The sequence below is a fragment of the Colias eurytheme genome, chromosome 24 (assembly GCF_061535395.1).
Source record: "Colias eurytheme isolate Ceu_HAF_F1 chromosome 24, ilColEury1 Martin Lab GWU primary, whole genome shotgun sequence".
Taxonomy (NCBI): domain Eukaryota; kingdom Metazoa; phylum Arthropoda; class Insecta; order Lepidoptera; family Pieridae; genus Colias; species Colias eurytheme.
Genome location: NC_143003.1, coordinates 1,712,689 through 1,730,759, shown reverse-complemented (window position 1 = coordinate 1,730,759; position 18,071 = coordinate 1,712,689). Strand labels below are relative to the sequence as shown.

The window sequence follows — 18,071 nt, the reverse complement described above, 5'->3', positions numbered from 1 at the left end:
GTGCCATACAAAGGATGTCTTCTTTAACAAAACCTACATACAGATTGATGACATTAATATAGTATAGTACATCCCGCTATAAGACGCGCGCCTTAATCCGACGAAAGTTTCGTCTGAAATTATTTTATATGGCGGAGTGGATGTGAGGCGGCATCTATTACTTGTATAGCTTTGGATTCGAAGACGTGTCTATCTCTTATGTTATTACGACGCTGCGAAAACAAAAAGTAAGTTTTTGATTTATATACATTTCTTTTATGTCATGCTTTTATAATGTTTTCAATGTTGGAATAAAATATAACCTATTTTGCAATACTGTATTATACTGGTTCTTCTCCATAGAGAAACTACTATTCAAATCGATAAATATTTTTCTGAATGTATTCAGGTTCCACCTCGTAATCGATTTTTTGATGTGACAACGTCTTATAATTCGATAGAGCCGGCTGCACGCATGAAAAAACATGACTCATGCGGCGTTACCTCGCTCTGAGGCGTTCCATGTAAGGCTTGAAGTGCAAGCGAGAGCGCGGAAAGAGCGACAAAGAAGCACAATCGGACGTTGTCACGTTCAACTATCGTCAGTAAAACCGACTTTACAGACAACCAATTTTTTTTACTAAAACTAATGAAATGATTGTATTGTTACCGTACCTTGATAGGTGAAAAAGTTTGAATTAAATCTATCCGTTTAAAGTGGGTGAAAATTAAGAGTCAATCACAAACAAATATGCAGGAAAATAAATACGAGTTACAAATGGTAAAATATATCCTTTGAATCAACGTGAAACTGAGAAACGGGAAACAAGTGACTCAAAAGAAATTTTGCTAAACTGCAGATCGCATTTACATCGAACGAGTAACGCAGGCTGGAGCGAATATACAAATCTGAATTACAAATCTGCTCTGTAAAGGCGCTTGCACACTGGGCTTAACTGTTTTTGTCGTCTTTTTTTTAATCAGAAATTGAATATTATGTTTAGAATGGTTTATTAATAAAATCCATTAATAAAATTACTCGTATCGGTCATTGTTGTTACAAATATGTAATTGTAATTGAAAAAAGTTAAACAAATGTGCAATTCTAATAAAACGAAATAACATATTATTCAATGCCGTCGTTACTAGGTTATACGTTTTTTAATTTTGTTGAACTGTCAAATGTTGCCTATTAAAATGGCTTTAATAAACATATAAATTAGTTGAATATCGCAGAAACAAAATCGGTAACGATAAACGATTCCGATTCTCTTTTGTTTGATAGCACCAGCGTATTTAAATTTTGTCTACACAATTAACTACATATTTGAAGGCTGTTTACTATTTTTGAAGCTGTTGCATAGCTTCTATCGCGGGCGTTGAGCGCGGGGACCGAATCCAGAAATTCCGTAACGAAAAATACCTCACGCTCCCCACTCAGACGGCACGCTTTACCGCGGCAGTCCCCGAGTGCCACACGTCTTTTTTTAATAATTATACAAAACATATAATTTGAGGTAATAGTAATAGTGGTGTAGGACATATTATTATTTTACGTTTACATGTATAAATTTTAATCTATGTAGATTGTAGGTAAACGCCGACGTGTATATTTTAAAATTCTGCTTCAAGTGAACCATCATAATATTATTTTAGAAAGTGCTTAATCGGCATGAATCATAAAATGTTTAATGTTATTCCTCTATTGGAATGAAGATAGAGCAATGACCGTTGTAGAGCAGCGCGCGGTGTGTCTCCACCCTTTTCTGAATCAACGCTCGCTCATGTCGACACGTCACGTCACGGCCACGTCACGGTCACGTCACGGTCACGTAACGAGACACGCCATGACTGTACTGCGAGCAATTTATGTCCATTTCACTTTGTTTTAATTGTATTGAGTAACGGATTGCAGTTGCGTTTTATAATGCCTGCTATTTGTAACGCTTTATAATGTGTTGTAGTTCATTATTTATGTAAATGAATAAATAACTTGATGTTCTCATAGAATTTCAGTTTTTCAGTCTCTATATAATAAACATGACTCTATATTTTAATTACTTTGTTAAAAAAACAATTAAGTAAAGTTTGAATTGAACTCTTAGGTAGGTACATTATGAATTTGATATACGATTTCGGCGTTTGAGGGTAACAGATACATAGAACCGCATAGTCTACGATTCTTTTGTCTTCCAATTCATTCATTTATTATTTTTATAATATAAATACTTTATTTAAAAAAGAAACTGTCAGTAATCTAATCTTTACTAATATTATAAAGCTGAAGAGTTTGTTCGTTTATTTGAACGCGCTAATCTCAGGAACTACTGGTCTAATTTGAAAAATTATTTCGGTGTTAGATAGTCCATTCATCGAGGAAGGCTATAATATAATATTATTATCACGCTAAGACCAACAGGAGCGGAGCCACCGGAGTGAAATCGCGGAGCGCAGCTAGTCTTAAATAAAATTAAAATAACGCTATTTTAATCTTTAAACCAAATATCAGACAGTGAATAAATATAGATTTTGAACCCTTAATATAATTGGTAAATAAAGAAAAGATTTCTAAATAAAAATGGCTATGAATCTAATCACTAAATGAAATTGAATAACAAAATTGAAAGCAAATATTGAATTGATCTACATTAATCAATAAAAGCAAAAGCCGAGACATTTCATAATAAATATTAAACGAGAAAATGTATTCAAAGAGGTTCAGCAAAATTAAAAACGTCGCGCAAACTCCATTTGAGGCGACAAACAGACAAACAGTTTGCTCAGTCGTGTGGTCGCGGCCCTAATTAATATCTGTAAACATACCTTCGTAAGATGAGGGATTCCCTTTATATTTTTACGGGAACACGCTTTCCTGTGTTACAAATGTGGGTGGATTTTTTAATGACGTGATATTATACTGTATAAAGATTATTAAAAACGTTGGAGTTTGTAGGTTTGTGTTATTTATTATTTAAAGCACTCAAAAATTTTAAATTAAAGTATTTATTTATTTATTTATTTATTTTATACTTTATTGCACACACATAAGAAAGTACAAATACAGAAAGAACATAAAATAGAGAAAGATATGTACAAACGGCGGCCTTATCGCTAGGTAGCGATCTCTTCCAGGCTACCATATGTATATGCGTAGGAGAAAGTATCGTGGTAACTGGTTAATAAATAGAGAAGTACTGAATTATTTTTCAATGATTAGGATTATTTATATATTTTTTTATTCCTTGTATTGGGGTGAAGCAAGATTTGAACCATCCATCATCAGATCACTTAAATGCATTTAATACAGGATCCGCAGTTTTGGATAATTGGATGAGCATTCTTAAAGGACTAATATTTACACATATTAGTTGATTCCTAGATATTAATATGCACGTTTCAAAACCGCAACAGTACACGCTGCTTATTAATAAACTCAATATATCGGCAACCCCAGAGGCAGTAATGATCGGCGGTCATTCATCCCATAATGTGGCGGCTCCGGCATTAATCACGGCTTTATTAGATAACTATTGCCATTACGTGATAATGTTCGGGGCCACGCGTGTGAGACGGCCACGAGTAATTAGCTCGTACTTGGCGGGCCGGTGCATGGCGCTTGGCGGGCCGGTGGATGGCACTTGGCGGGCCGGTCGACAGCACACGTACCTGCGGTGGTATTGTTTATAGTATTATGATAAAATAAATAAATAAATAATAAAAATCATTTATTGAGTACCAATACAGTGACATAAAATAATACAAACTCGACGATCGACGATAGATTACTAAAAACGAATAACATAATAATAAAATGTTGTTTTAAGCACTTCGGACAATTCAGAGGTAAACGGATACTTGTTAAGTTTGAATCAGCGATTGTTTGATTAATACGAGACATACATTTTTTATACGAGACATAGGTACATACATTTTTCCATTTAACCATACATAGCTTTGCTAGGTAACTAATTTCTGTAATATTTTGATAGTCTTGTTACTTTTACAGAAATTCGCTGTAAGTTTTGAATACAGATTTGATTAAAATACTTCATTTCTATTTTTACCTGAAAGGCGAACCATGTTGTTTCGATAGATTTCGTTGAGTGAAATTCTCATGAATGGCTGCTTTGGATTTCCAAAGTTATAAAAGCGAAACCGAGTCGATAACTAAAGGTTTAATTAAACGAAATTTCATGAATGAATTCAAAAACATTGAACGAATTAATATTGAATGAATAAATATTATAATCTTTAGTGTTGAATGTTTTGTAGAAAGCAGATTCGGTTTCCAAATGTGATTGTAATAGACGTCTCTAAGGAGCAGGCAGAGATTTGTGATCAATCATCATCTACTTTCTTGTAAAGATATTAATCAGCGAAGCAGGTATGAGCCGGCCCCCGCTCCACGAGGGGTCAGAGAACTGCATATTTGGTATTAATATTCATGCCAAATAAAAATAATAAAATCTCTTATTCAAATTGCGAATAGCGCAGAATTTTTATAAATTTAAAGTGAAAATTAGTCAGATAAAATGGTTTGAGATCTATTGTTGTGAGTGAAAAAATATTGCGTTCGCGATGAAAAAGTTTAAAAATGGTTTGTCGAAAATTGTGCATGGAAAATAGTTTGTTATGAAATTAAAAGTGGTGGCGCATGAAAATTTGACGAATTTGTTTTTGGAAATGCTATATTTTTTATCATATTATATTTCAATTTCATTCAAATAGGTATTACCAGAATCACAGAAATATAGTATACTCATTCGATATTATGTAATAGTGACGTTCATTAAGCAATAATATAAATGTTCCATTTCAAGAAATCTAATCTAATAGGATCTAGGATGTATGGATGTATGGATGTATGGATGTTTGTTACTCTTTCACGTAAAAACTACTGAACCGATTACAATGAAATTTAGCACACATATAGAGGGTAACTTGGATTAGCATATAGGATAGTTTTTATCCCGGAAATCCCACGGGAACGGGAACTTTGCGGGTTTTCCTTTGCAAACGTGGGCGAAGCCGCGGGCGGAAATCTAGTCTAGTCTAGTCTAGTCTAGTATATTATAAAGGCGAAAGTTTGTAAGGATGTATGGATGTATGGATGTATGGATGTTTGTTACTCTTTCACGTAAAAACTACTGAACCGATTACAATGAAATTTAGCACACATATAGAGGGTAACTTGGATTAGCATATAGGATAGTTTTTATCCCGGAAATCCCACGGGAACGGGAACTATGCGGGTTTTCCTTTGCAAACGCGGGCGAAGCCGCGGGCGGAAATCTAGTAGTAACTAGACTTATAAATCGGTATTGAGAAAATATTATTAACTATCCTATATTTATTCGATAAGATACATGATAAGACACATACACATCTTTCTTCATATTCTTCCGTCAGCATCTGCAATAAGTATCACATTTAAATATAATTAAAATGAACCATTATCAAAGACTGAATATAGCCAAATTAGATTGTATGTGTCCGGTATGCGCGGGAATGGGAATGCAATAACGCTGTGGTGTGGATACCGACATCCGACAACTTTCTATTAAAGCTTACTGATATTCTAGGTATGTACCTAATTATATTTAACAATGTGTACACTAATTAATGTACTCCAAAATAGTTTCTTCACACTAATATTTTATGGATTCGATTTATAAATCTTGAAAGCACACTAAAACCAAAAAGCCGTCATGAAACTTTTATTAGGTACCTATATGTGTTTTTGTATAACTACATTGTCAGATTATTCTAAACTCTGTACATAATTTACGCTTCTATTGCGTATAATAATTAATAATTACGATTTTTTAGTTTCTTAATTATTAATATTTACATTATGTAAACAATTTTAATATATAGCCAGTTTGGTCAGTATCAATGTTTTCACTATTCCTATTTATTCAGACAGTAACCAAAATGAATGGGACTATAAAACGTATTAAATATCTATTCTCCAACTGAAATAATAATACAAATACGAATATAGGACATTCAATTATTGTAATGTGTTTTTGTACACGTACTTCTAATAAAATATATCCTCGTATTAAACTCATCACCTGCACAAGTAACGTGATATTTCAAATACATCGATATATTTTATGAAGAAGAACATCTAAATATGAATTACTTTCTCCTCATTTGAGCACTGTAATCGAACGAATTCAAACACACGTAGCATATTTGAATAAATTCAATAAACAGAACACTCAATTTTTTATTTGTTTGCCTCCACATATCGGTTCAAACAGGTTTTACAGGGCAAACGTGCGCGAACATAACTAGGCTACGAGACTTTCATCCCTCTACTTTTACTGCGAACCGAATTACGTGAGCGGTGTACATTGCGCGGTGGGAACTCGCTAATTAAAAGTTGAAGTAACTGAATCAGCAATGTATGTGCGGCTACGAGATGAGTCTGCTAGGCTGATGTACTGGGTTAGTTCGCGTTTAGAGCTCATTACGGCTCCCGGCAGCCAATCAGAAAGGCAAACAGTCGTATGAGCTACTGTGTAAATGACAAGTTGAATTTAAAGGTATTCATTAGCTGACCAGTGCAGGTCGTGTTTGCAGCCTGATTTGAATTAGTTGTTTTTAACCTGATTTAGTCCGACTCGACCTGGCCTGTGCGGTGTGCAGTCAGCAGTAGTGCATTTACTTTGCTTAATTCACATAGTTTCATGTTAGATATCGGTTTTTTGGATGTGGATGATACTTTTGTATTCAGATAAAGTATATCTATACTTCTATACTAATATTATTATAAACCTGAAGAGTTTGTTTGTTTGAACGCGCTAATCTCAGGAACTACTTATCCGATTAAAAAAATTCTTTCGGTGTTAGATAGCCTTACATTGAGGAAGGCTCTAGGCTATCAGCACGCTAAGACCAACAGGAGAGGAGCCATGCGGGCGAAACCGGGAAACGCAGCTAGTAAATGGTAAAAACTAAAAATAATGTATAAAAGTAATTGTAACAAAGTAATTCATATTTTTCAAATAGGCACCTATCGATGTTTTTAATTATTATATGGATGCGTTTTAAATAAAATTATTTCAGAATACAGCAATAGCATCTAAATAATTTAATACTAGCTTTCCGCCCGCGGCTTCGCCCGCGTTTTCAAAGAAAAACCCGTTCCCGTAGGATTTCCGGGATAAAACCTATCCTATGTCCTTTCTCGGGTATCAAAATATCTCTATACCAAATTTCATGCAAATTGGTTCAGTAGTTAAGGCGTGATTGAGTAACAGACAGACAGAGTTACTTTCGCATTTATAATGGATTTGTAGATGTTTGATCAAATAATATGAACTTTTGCTCTATGTTAGATTTATAACACACTCTCATATCTACACGAATATCACTGATCGAACAAGCAGGTCTGCAGAATTGTGTAGTGTCGGACGGATGGACAGACAATCCTGTTCACATTAATAGATCGAGTGGTGCTCAGATTGTTTCGTCTCCTCGTTACATTGTGGGGGTACAAGGGTCCTGACGCCTGTAGCACAGAGAGCATCTATTACAGTAGTTTGAATTCCTTCGATGTGTATTAATATTGTAAAATAATTTTATTTTATGGATGCAAAAATGTATGTGTTTGCATTGAATATTCACATCTATACAACATCAACAAGGCAATTTTTTTGGTTCTGTATCTTTCTGTGTAAATTAATGTACAATTATTGAATAAATTAATACCTATGTCACACCCCGGACACTCCATACAAAATTATCGTTTTGACAGTCACACTGTAGAGACTGCAAATGTGTGCGTTAACGGTTTATGGTTGGCACATTTTTGATTAGCGTAAAAAAATTCGCGTTTTTCTGATGAAATAATCCGTAAACAGCACAATATCTAACCATTTTCTACGAAAAACGATAATCACAAATCCAGAATAATAAAATTACTTTAAGTCAATTTGATTACTTAATGTTGTCAATCTTCGTTGCGTATCGTCCCTGTAGAAAAATATGGACCATTTTTAGACTGATCGTGCGGGGGAGGTAACTGTTTAATTTTGGCGGGAGGCGGACAGTGTCCGTTCTGTAGCGTTTAGATACTATTATGTATTCTGTGCCTATGTATAAAATATTTAATAAGTTTTTTAGTTGTGTTATTTAGTTGATAAATCAATTCTCCTGAAATGTACTTCATGTTTTAAGACTGTGTTTGTTTGTGACTTGTGTGTGTATTTAAAAACAGTGTAATAAATCAAATAATCTATCAAGTGTTTTATTGATCATTTTAATTAGTACTTAAATTATAGTATATCCAGGAGCCATCGTGACGCATTTGTGTCGAAGCATGATTGAATATCGATAAAAACTGTAAGTACTATGGAAGAAGAGCGATTTTGGCGTGGCATGATTGCGTGGCAGTTGAACTGATCCTAAGTATCTACTGTTTTATTGTTATCATTAAATAACGGTAATGTGATAGCAATAAAACCACTGAAACCGCAAGGTATGCTTTTTATAACAATAAAGGTGGGCGTACACTAGCTATCGACAATAAATAATAATGATAAATTGTGGCATTAACTTTATATTAGACCCGAGAGCTGAATAATTTCTGAAAAAAAAATTGAAACATCAATCAAAAATATCGTAAATTATGTAAAAGCATAACATAAGCATAGGTGAAATAATTCTTACAAAAACTATTACTGCAAATCTGCTTTGATCGATTATAGCCAAAATATAGTTCGCAACTGGTCAAAACGGACGCGCGCTATTCTGTAATCACCTTAAAGGGAAAGGCTTTAACTTAAGGCTCAGCCACATCACCTCGCCGCTTTAGGTCAGTTATATTTAGTACAGGTAGGAAAGAACAGCTTCAAATTTTGAGTTTATTTTTTGTCTATTATCTCTAAAATTTAAATTAATCCCTAATTCCCCTGGTCATCACGCGTTAACGACTGGACCGATTACGATATTTCTTTTATTGCTCTTATGAAAAAATCTTATTAAAAAGAAAAATTCACGTGATTGACATTTAACGCGAAGACAGGACAACGTCTGTCGGGTCTAGTTATTATTATAAAATATGTACAGCCATGTCCATTAATGCAAATTTAAATTTGCTCTGTTGAGCAAAGAAAACTGTAAAACAAGACAATATTATAACTTCCATGCATTACCTATACCGTATTTTTAGAAATAATACATTTCCCATTAATTTATAGTGGTTATAATATTATAGTGCAACAATTCTGATGCGAAAAAGTTAGTAGTGGTTAGTACTATGACAATATTGTGCATCATGAAACAATAATATCCCACGCCATGCCCCGCTGTGTGACGTTGTGTCGCAGCCCTTACGCGGCGCGGGTCTCCGGGGGGAGGAGGGGGAGGAGCCCGTCTCACGGCGACGCACGGCTCACTAACGACCGTTTTTATTTCACTTCCTACCTCTGTTTTTGTGCACACAATTTATTCCTCTTCTAAGATAATCGCCTTTGTCCAGTGAATTCCGTCTTGAAAGTAGTAAAGAAGTTTGCTTAAGATAATATCGCTTAGTCTCCGAGAGATAGCGACTAATTCTACCAGTTAATTACTATAAATTTAAATGTAGGACAATAGACATGACTTCTGGTTTATTAAAAAAAAAGACGGGTTACACTCCGGGAGTGCCGGCAGAAGTGAAAACTTGATTATTAACGTTCAGCATGTTTGATATTTTGGAATGGTATCCGTCTTACGCATGGAATATAAGGGCTTAAAAAAAAAACATCCGTCCGACGGGCACGGAGGTGTAGCTTGAAGGCATAGCATGCAATAACTTTACCGCGGCAGTCCCCGAGTGCCACACGTCTTCTTTTAATATAAAACTAAACCACCTTAAAATTATCTGAACTGGACAAAATTTAAATGACACCAAAGAGAGAATAATCAAAATCGCTTCACTCAGTCGAAAGTTCTGAGGTAAAAAAAAACACAGTAGTATTGAAAACCTCCTCTTGAAGTCTGTCAAAAAATAAATGATGAAAATACGCAGACAAAACATATTATATCATTAGTCAGAATATTGAAGCAAGTGAGAAACTAACTATGTAATCCCGTACAAAAAGATTTCCTTTAGTCAGATAGAACTTACCGACCTTAGACCTAGACTATGAAATCTTCAGATTCATTAATTTCACGACTTCATCAATATTAAGTGACGAAAACTTAATTACTATTATAAATGGATTTTGCTAACCTTGAGCGACATAATCAGCGACTCAAGTCACTGTGCCCATTATTTCGCAATTAGTCGAATTGTATTTAAGTGTTCGAGCATTATAAGATTATTTTTCACCAACCCGAGCCTACTTCGTTGGACGATAATTATTTTGCTGGTGCAATTATGATATTATTTATAAAAGCAAAAATACTTAATAAAAAGGTTTGGGTTGGGCTGACTGGTTGTTTGGTTTTACTAGTTCTACGAAAGGCTCTAGTTGTAGGCTCGGGTTGGTGAAAAATAATATTATAATGCTCGAACACCAAGCCCAAGAAAACAAACAAAATCACATCTCACCAGCTTTACTTCCACTTGATTGACATAAACTATGATTTTACTCTGAATTTGTTCAATCTTTTCTTTTACCATATGCTGGCCACATAACGCCCAACAATTTATGTCCGAAGAAAATTGTTCAACTAATTCATAATTAATATGCAAAAAAAAACTACTTCAAATAACCATGACCTTGCACTAATGTGTATTGCTAAGCGAACTAGCCTCGCCCTGCGGCTCTGCTTGGATTATGCCACGATTTAACTAAAGCCATGTGGTCGAACTTGTTACTGAACTATTTTAATTGACTCAGCCGTGGTCACAGGTTCGATGCGAAGTCTTCCAAACTTCTCGAATTAGCGTATAAGCAGAATCAAACCAATTAAATAGTTTCCCCTTCATTATTAATTTTATGATTAATATATGTATTGAAATTATTTTCGAACTTTACGGAGAATTATTGAATTTTCAACTATGCCTTAATTAATATTAAATTTGTTAATAACATTAATTTAAGATAAATCATCATTATATTTTGAAAACCTAAAACACCTGCCTATAATATACCTACTTACAAAGCTTAAGATAATAGCTGTTCAAGTTATTTATTTATTATGATAGAGTTTCAGTATGTGGAATGTAGTTTAGTTTTATTTAATGCTCTTCAAAATTATTATTATTTAAATAAACATGACTACCAACTACTTCGACTAATAAACATGCTACACTATCCATAATGTCGAGAATATTAATAGTGATAGAATTGATTATATTATATTTAAGACACACAGCACTGTATAACAAATCTCTACATCTCTGAATTTGCACTACTACTACACGTGCTACACGACTCTACCGCTACGAGACGACTCTAAACCAAACTGGGGCGCGTTATTACGGCTCCAACAAAGATTTTCTAATAATAATTAAGCGGCGCACAAGCATATTGCAAGGCATTATCCGTACACTAAAGCCTACACAATTTCATATGTAAACGAACCTGCATACTATGCTCAAACTATATACGAAATAATGCAATGCTACGTAATGAGCGTAGAGGCCCGCTACGAAGCTACGGAGCGCTACGCCAGTCGCGTTCGAGACGGCGTGCCGGGCACACGTTGTCATGTCGCTACGGGTAACATAGATACGCACGTATTTGGGGAATACTCTTCGTGAATTAAGTGTTGTGTAACTCTAGTGTTGTGCTCATTCATCGATAACTATTGAGTAAAGTTGAGTATTATAAATGATCAAGATGAAAAGGATTTGTCATCTCATCTTTCGATTGCTGTTTTTACTTGACGGTGAGTAAATTAAGGAAATGAGCCTCAATAAAAATTGGTGGATGTTTATTTCGGTCGGTTATGAGGATTATGTGGCAATTAAGTTAAATGACTTGAAAGTCGCTCGGCGCCAAATAAAGCGAGAGGATATTGAATTTTTTCTGTGGAAAAAGTTGGCACATTTTTTTATAAAAGTTTTGCCTTAATTAATATTTAGCTAAATTACTAGTTAAGAAACTAAAATTAAAAATTAGAATATATATTCAACATCAAACAGCAATTTGATATTTCATAAGGTAATTGAATGTCGAAGGTTTTTGTGTACCTTTCAGTAGGGAGGAAAATGATTTACTCGTATATTATTATCAAATGTTCGAATCTTTGTTACTCTTATTTACGAAATGTATTTACGCGTGAAGTGTTGTACATCAATTTCCAATTAACTATGCGTGTCAATTCTGCAATAAAGAGCGTGTGAGTGATTTAAAATTAAATTTTGAGTAGTAATGAGTCCTCGTTACAATTAACAAGTGCAGCAAAAATTGTCGACGGTAAATGGAATAAGTTTGATCAATTCCCGGATCAATTTGATTTCAATTTACTTGTATTGTTAGCGTTGCTCTACAATGCACTAACTATGTAATACTATTATCGGAACTTCTACTGTACATTAGCTATTCAATTTACTCTCCAATCTATTATATAAAGGATGTATATCTTCTTCTTCTTCTTATATATAAAATTCTCGTGTCACAATGTTAGTCTGCATACTCCTCCGAAACGGGTGGACCGATTCTCATGAAATTTTCTGTGCATATCGGGTAAGTCTGAGAATCGTCCAACATCTATTTTTCATATGTACCACGGGCGAAGCCGGGGCGTACCGCTAGTATTAATATATTATTATACTACTAGCTTCCTACCAGAGGCTTCCCCCGCTCTGTCTAAAACCTAATAAATTCTATATCTTGAATCAATCAATATATTAAAAAAAAAACCGCATTATAGCATACATAAGCATACATAGCTTTAGTTTTGCTATATATACTACTAGAGGTCCGCCCCGGCTTCGCCCGTGGTACATATTTCGCAATAAAAGGTAGCCTATGTCCTTTCTCGGGTATCAAAATATCTCCATACCAAATTTCATGCAAATTGGTTCAGTAGTTTAGGCGTGATTGAGTAACAGACAGACAGACAGAGTTACTTTCGCATTTATAATATTAAGTATAGTATGGATGTAGTGATAACATAATTTATATAGTGAAAGGTAATTAAATACCTAATTTTTGTTGTTATTTTTGTAATGTTCAGTGAGTTTCGCAAGTCTAGAGATAATTGTTGAAAATAAATTAATTTACCGGCGTATGCTGAGTTAGCAAAATACTAATGAAATACTTTAAACGCAACTGTGTTTAACAGGCTGCCGTCTACTGGGAAATAATATTCGTATCATAATTTAAATTTAATAATAGTTAGCACTGTAACCAAGTTCTTTTGGAATGACTTTAATTGCACTGTATATTATTTTATTTTTTAATTGTATGTTTTTTTTTTAATATACTGCTTTATGTTTTAACTGTATTGCGATTGTCCTTGGATAAAACTTATTTGTCGAATCCATACTAATATTATAGTTAAATGCGAAAGTAACTCTGTCTGTCTGTTACTCAATCACGCCTTAACTACTGAACCAATTTGCACGAAATTTGGTATAGAGATATTTTGATACCCGAGAAAGGACAAAGGATAGGTTTTATCCTGGAAATCCTACGGGAACGGGTTTTTCCTTGAAAAGGCAGGCGAAGCCGTGGGCAGAAAGCTAGTAATGTATCAAACTACCATTTTAAAAACGTATTCTAATTGCCCGTATTTGACAGTTTACGTGACATTCTAATATTATCGTGTTATACTTTATTGGACGGATAAGTTTTTACCAAGCATTGCAAAATCGGCCCTTAGTGTAAAAAATATTGCATGTCACATCATCAACTCAGTTAAAATGTTACTTGTTGGAATGGCATGCATGTATTACAAGTATAGTATATAACTATTAGTAAAACTTTCCCCTTTTATTTTTACGAAATAAAATTAAACTGAAACTCGATCGGATGGCGCTAACTCACACAATCCGCAGTATTACAATAAACACTTGTTCACTCGGAGCGAGAGGACATTTACAAATGAAATGAGTCCACTTTATGTTTTCATTTCCTCTCAACTAAACAGAACTCGTGACGAACATAATTTATTAACGATCGCTCCGAATAAAATAATTCACGAACGCGTTAAGTCTTGTCACAATGTAAACGCATTTTTATGTAAGATATTTTTATTACGAAGACAGTTATAGTCCGGGATACATCGCCCATTTTTGCAAGTGATTACTATCAAGCTAATTTTTCGTGAGTAGCTTTATTTTGATGAGATGCCCAATAATTTCATGTATGAAACTCTCGATTGTGGTAGCTACCAGAGGAAACAAGGATAAAATATTTTGATTTGATGGTTCTCAAATATTAATTACTAACTGAATGTTTTTTTTTTGTTCAATCTCAAGATAATTATCTAAATTATTCGAAAAAATATTTGTCCTACAAAATCTATGGTTTGATCAAAGAGCCCCCCTTTCCAATTTGTATCGATAACGAAGTCATCATAAATGATTACTAACAAGCTGATTTTTTTATTTTCACTTATTTAATACTTATATAATTCAACAGACATATTGTCCTACAAATTGCGTAATAAATATTTGAGAACCGTCAAATCAAAAATTTTTATCCTTGTTACCTCTGTAAGCTACCACAATCGAGAGTTTCGTACATGAAATTATTGGGCATCTCATCAAAATAAAGCTACTCACGAAAAATTAGCTTGATAGTAATCACTTGCAAAAATGGGCGATGTATCCCGGACTATTATTAGCTGCTGTTATAAATTGCTCCTTTATACCAACCATTAGTTCATATTTTTAATTATTCTTACTGACCTGATGGGGGCTGACAACGCGCGTGGGTCGACGTTGGCACGTACTTTCTTGTGATTAAAGTTATTATTTTTACGGACAGCCCTGGAAAATACATTTGTCTACGTTTTTTATTTATACTTATTTTGGTTTAAATTAAATATAGATACTATTGAGATTAAAAAAATATCTTATATATTAGCTCGCACCTAAATTAGCTGAACATGAGATCAGCGAAAACAATCGCTCTTACAAATGGATAAACTTAACGAGTATGTAGAGACAGATCTACATTTTATCTTTTGGACTTATAATCCTTTCTCAAAAGGAACGGTGCCAAAAATGTCGATAAGACGAATCATCAATCAATAGACAAGGTAGCCTCCAGGTAGTAACGTGAAACATGGCTATGAGTGACAAATGGACGAACATTTGTATCCTCCGCAAGCCTCCCGACAGAGAATATGAAAGATATTAAGTTTTTAATATAGGGAGAGACAATGGAAATGGATCTGGGATTCGAGGACTGTATGTTATATTTATCTTCTTGATTTTTTACGTTTCATGAAAAATATATGTAATCGATTTGGCATAATATATCATAATATTATACAGGGTGGGTTTTTATGGGCCCTGTAGAAAAAGTACTTAACGTACTCAATAGCAAATCTTATTGAGAGGCAAAATTGCTTTATTTTCAAAAAGAAAAAGATTGCTCATTTTTCACAATTTATTAGGTTTTGTGTCTGTTTGCAGACAGATATTTCGGTAACAATAACTTGTCTGTTATTTTTAAGCTAGCATTCAGTTAATTTTTAACACAAACATCAATTGTTGGTATATATACCAGATCTCTCATCTCATCTCAGATGGATGGGGCTCAATGTATTCGCAACGTCTCAAGTAGGAAGAGAAAACAAACTTAATTATTTTGTGTACTCGTGAGCTTCGTGTAAACGATTCTGCTTGCTAGACACAAACACGCGTCTTTCACTGGCTTGTGTCAATAGCCAGTGCCTTCTGCGAAATAAATGCATGTTTAAGTGTTAAATGTGTAGCTTATATTACTTGAAAACTTTACAATATAATGAACAAGTTAATATAATACTAGCTTCCGCCCACGACTTCGTACGTGCATACCCGTTTTTCCCTGTTCCCGCAAGCATTTCGGGAAATCCTTTCTTAGCGAATGCCTGCGTCCTAACATCTACCTGCATGCCAAATTTCAGTCCGATACGTCCAGTGGTTTGGGCTTTGAGTTTTATATATATAGACTAGCGGCCCGCCCCGGCTTCGCCCGTGGTACATATGAAAAATAGATGTTGGCCGATTCTCAGACTTACCCGATATGCACAGAAAATTTCACGAGAATCGGTCCACCCGTTTCGGAGGAGTATGCAGACTAACATTGTGACACGAGAATTTTATATATAAGATTTATTATTTGGTTAAGAACTTTGTATATCGTTTATATAGCCAGAAAGATAATATTTACATCTTTATTCTTAACAAAGTTGCTGCATTCATATCTCTTTGTAATATGAAGGAAAGAAGTCGTATTAAAGAATATAAAAACGAGAGAAGTGAGTGTAAATATAGAGGAAGAAAGTAGTTTAGTGATGAATACGATGAAAGAAGTGTGAAGAAAATAATTCATTTGCTCGTTTCAATATCTGTGGTGCTCCAGTTAACAGTAAGCACATTATACAATCCCTTGAACAACTCAGAGTCGGTTTCGAGTCCCAAAGGGCTTTACTAGTCGGGGGACTACACATTTCAATATTATTCTATTTATTACAATTTACTTGCAAATGATAAAACAACACTTCACTTTTATTAAAACAAATATTAATAATCTGGATCTGTGCTAATGAGAAAAGATTTATATGTTTGTTTCTTTGTTATGAACTCAAAAACAACTTGACCAATTTTAAAAATTATTTTGCCATTGGGAAGTTGCATCTTTACCGAGTAACATACGCTATATTTTCAGTGATATTAATATACATTTGATTAGTAATAATAATGTACACACATCCTTTAATTTATCTAACGAAATAAATAATTTGAAAACATATATCTGTGGAATTTCGAAAAAAAAAGAGAGTACATGTAGAGTTTCTAAGTATGATAAAAGTTTTATATACGAACCTTAAACCATCGTTTTCCTCATTAAATACAAACAAAATGCGGCGGGTCGTCTTGATCTAGTTTTCTTATGTCGCATAAATTCAGTAACAAGAAAGCGACATTACTCCGTTTATACAATTTTGATGCAAAAGTTACAGACTAAATAAGACGAGTATACACACTGCACCGCTCACTACGAGCTGCGGTACGGGAGATATAGTACTCCGAGTAGTTACACTGTGGCTTGCAGACAGCCCGACAGACTGAAGGAGCTATTTGTCTTACCTAATTGTAAATTTAACACTTCCTTTGCAGAAATACGTTGTTTACATTCGCAAATTGTTTTCTTCTTTATTAATTCTGTGCGGAATTACTTTCCTAATAGAAAAGTATTTCTTAACTTGGCTACAACCGCGTTGAGCAAATATCTTTTTGATTTTGGTAATTAATATTATCCTGGCTTGTCTTATATACTTACTTTTATTGAATTTTTGATTCATTGTCCCCATTTTGCGTTAACAAGTAAGAAAATTGAGTGTACGAATGGAAAACATTTGTATTTAATAAAATTTGATGCAGCATCATGTTTTATATTTTGTTCTTGTACCATAATCACTACATAGTATAAAACAAAGTCGCATTCTGTGTCCCTATGTCCCTATTTATGCTTAAATCTTTAAAACTACGCAATTGATTTTGATGCGGTTTTTTTTAAATAGATAGAGATATAGAATAGATTCAAGAGGAAGGTTTTAAAGGTTTAGGAGGAAGGAAAGCTAGTTATAGTATACAAGAATATAACTGCTGTAGTTGTACTCAACTGAATAATTGAGATGATCTCAAATCAGGGCTTGTTCGTGAGTATTGACAAATTGCAGTTCGGGTCGGAGTCCAAGACAACATGATCCCTTTTAATGTGACCGGTTTCGTTACAAGAATATAAAATGGCTTACTTCTTCTTCAAAATAATCGATTTCTGTATATTATGACAAGGGATTTTTTAATCGTAAATTGTATAAATGGATATGGTAATAAAGTATCGCGTATGAAGGTAGTAAGTGCACTTTCTATCTACAAGATAGAAATAGAATACCGTAGATAAACCATAGATTAACTAGTTAAGACGTAATTTATAAATTTAACAATTTTTGTGTAAGGCAACAAACATAAAAAAAGACGT

At 34.0% G+C, this 18,071-nt stretch overlaps 1 protein-coding gene across 1 annotated transcript in view; it reads left to right on the top strand.

The window, feature by feature from the left end:
* The first annotated feature begins 11,616 nt into the window (after positions 1-11,616).
* LOC149897875 (uncharacterized) overlaps positions 11,617-18,071 on the top strand; it is a 164,892-nt gene continuing 158,437 nt past the window's right edge. Inside the window, exon 1 of the mRNA XM_090115979.1 lies at positions 11,617-11,814. Within this exon, the coding sequence (XP_089972105.1) occupies positions 11,757-11,814 (58 nt within the window). The 5' untranslated portion in view covers positions 11,617-11,756. The remainder of the gene's footprint in view (positions 11,815-18,071) is intronic.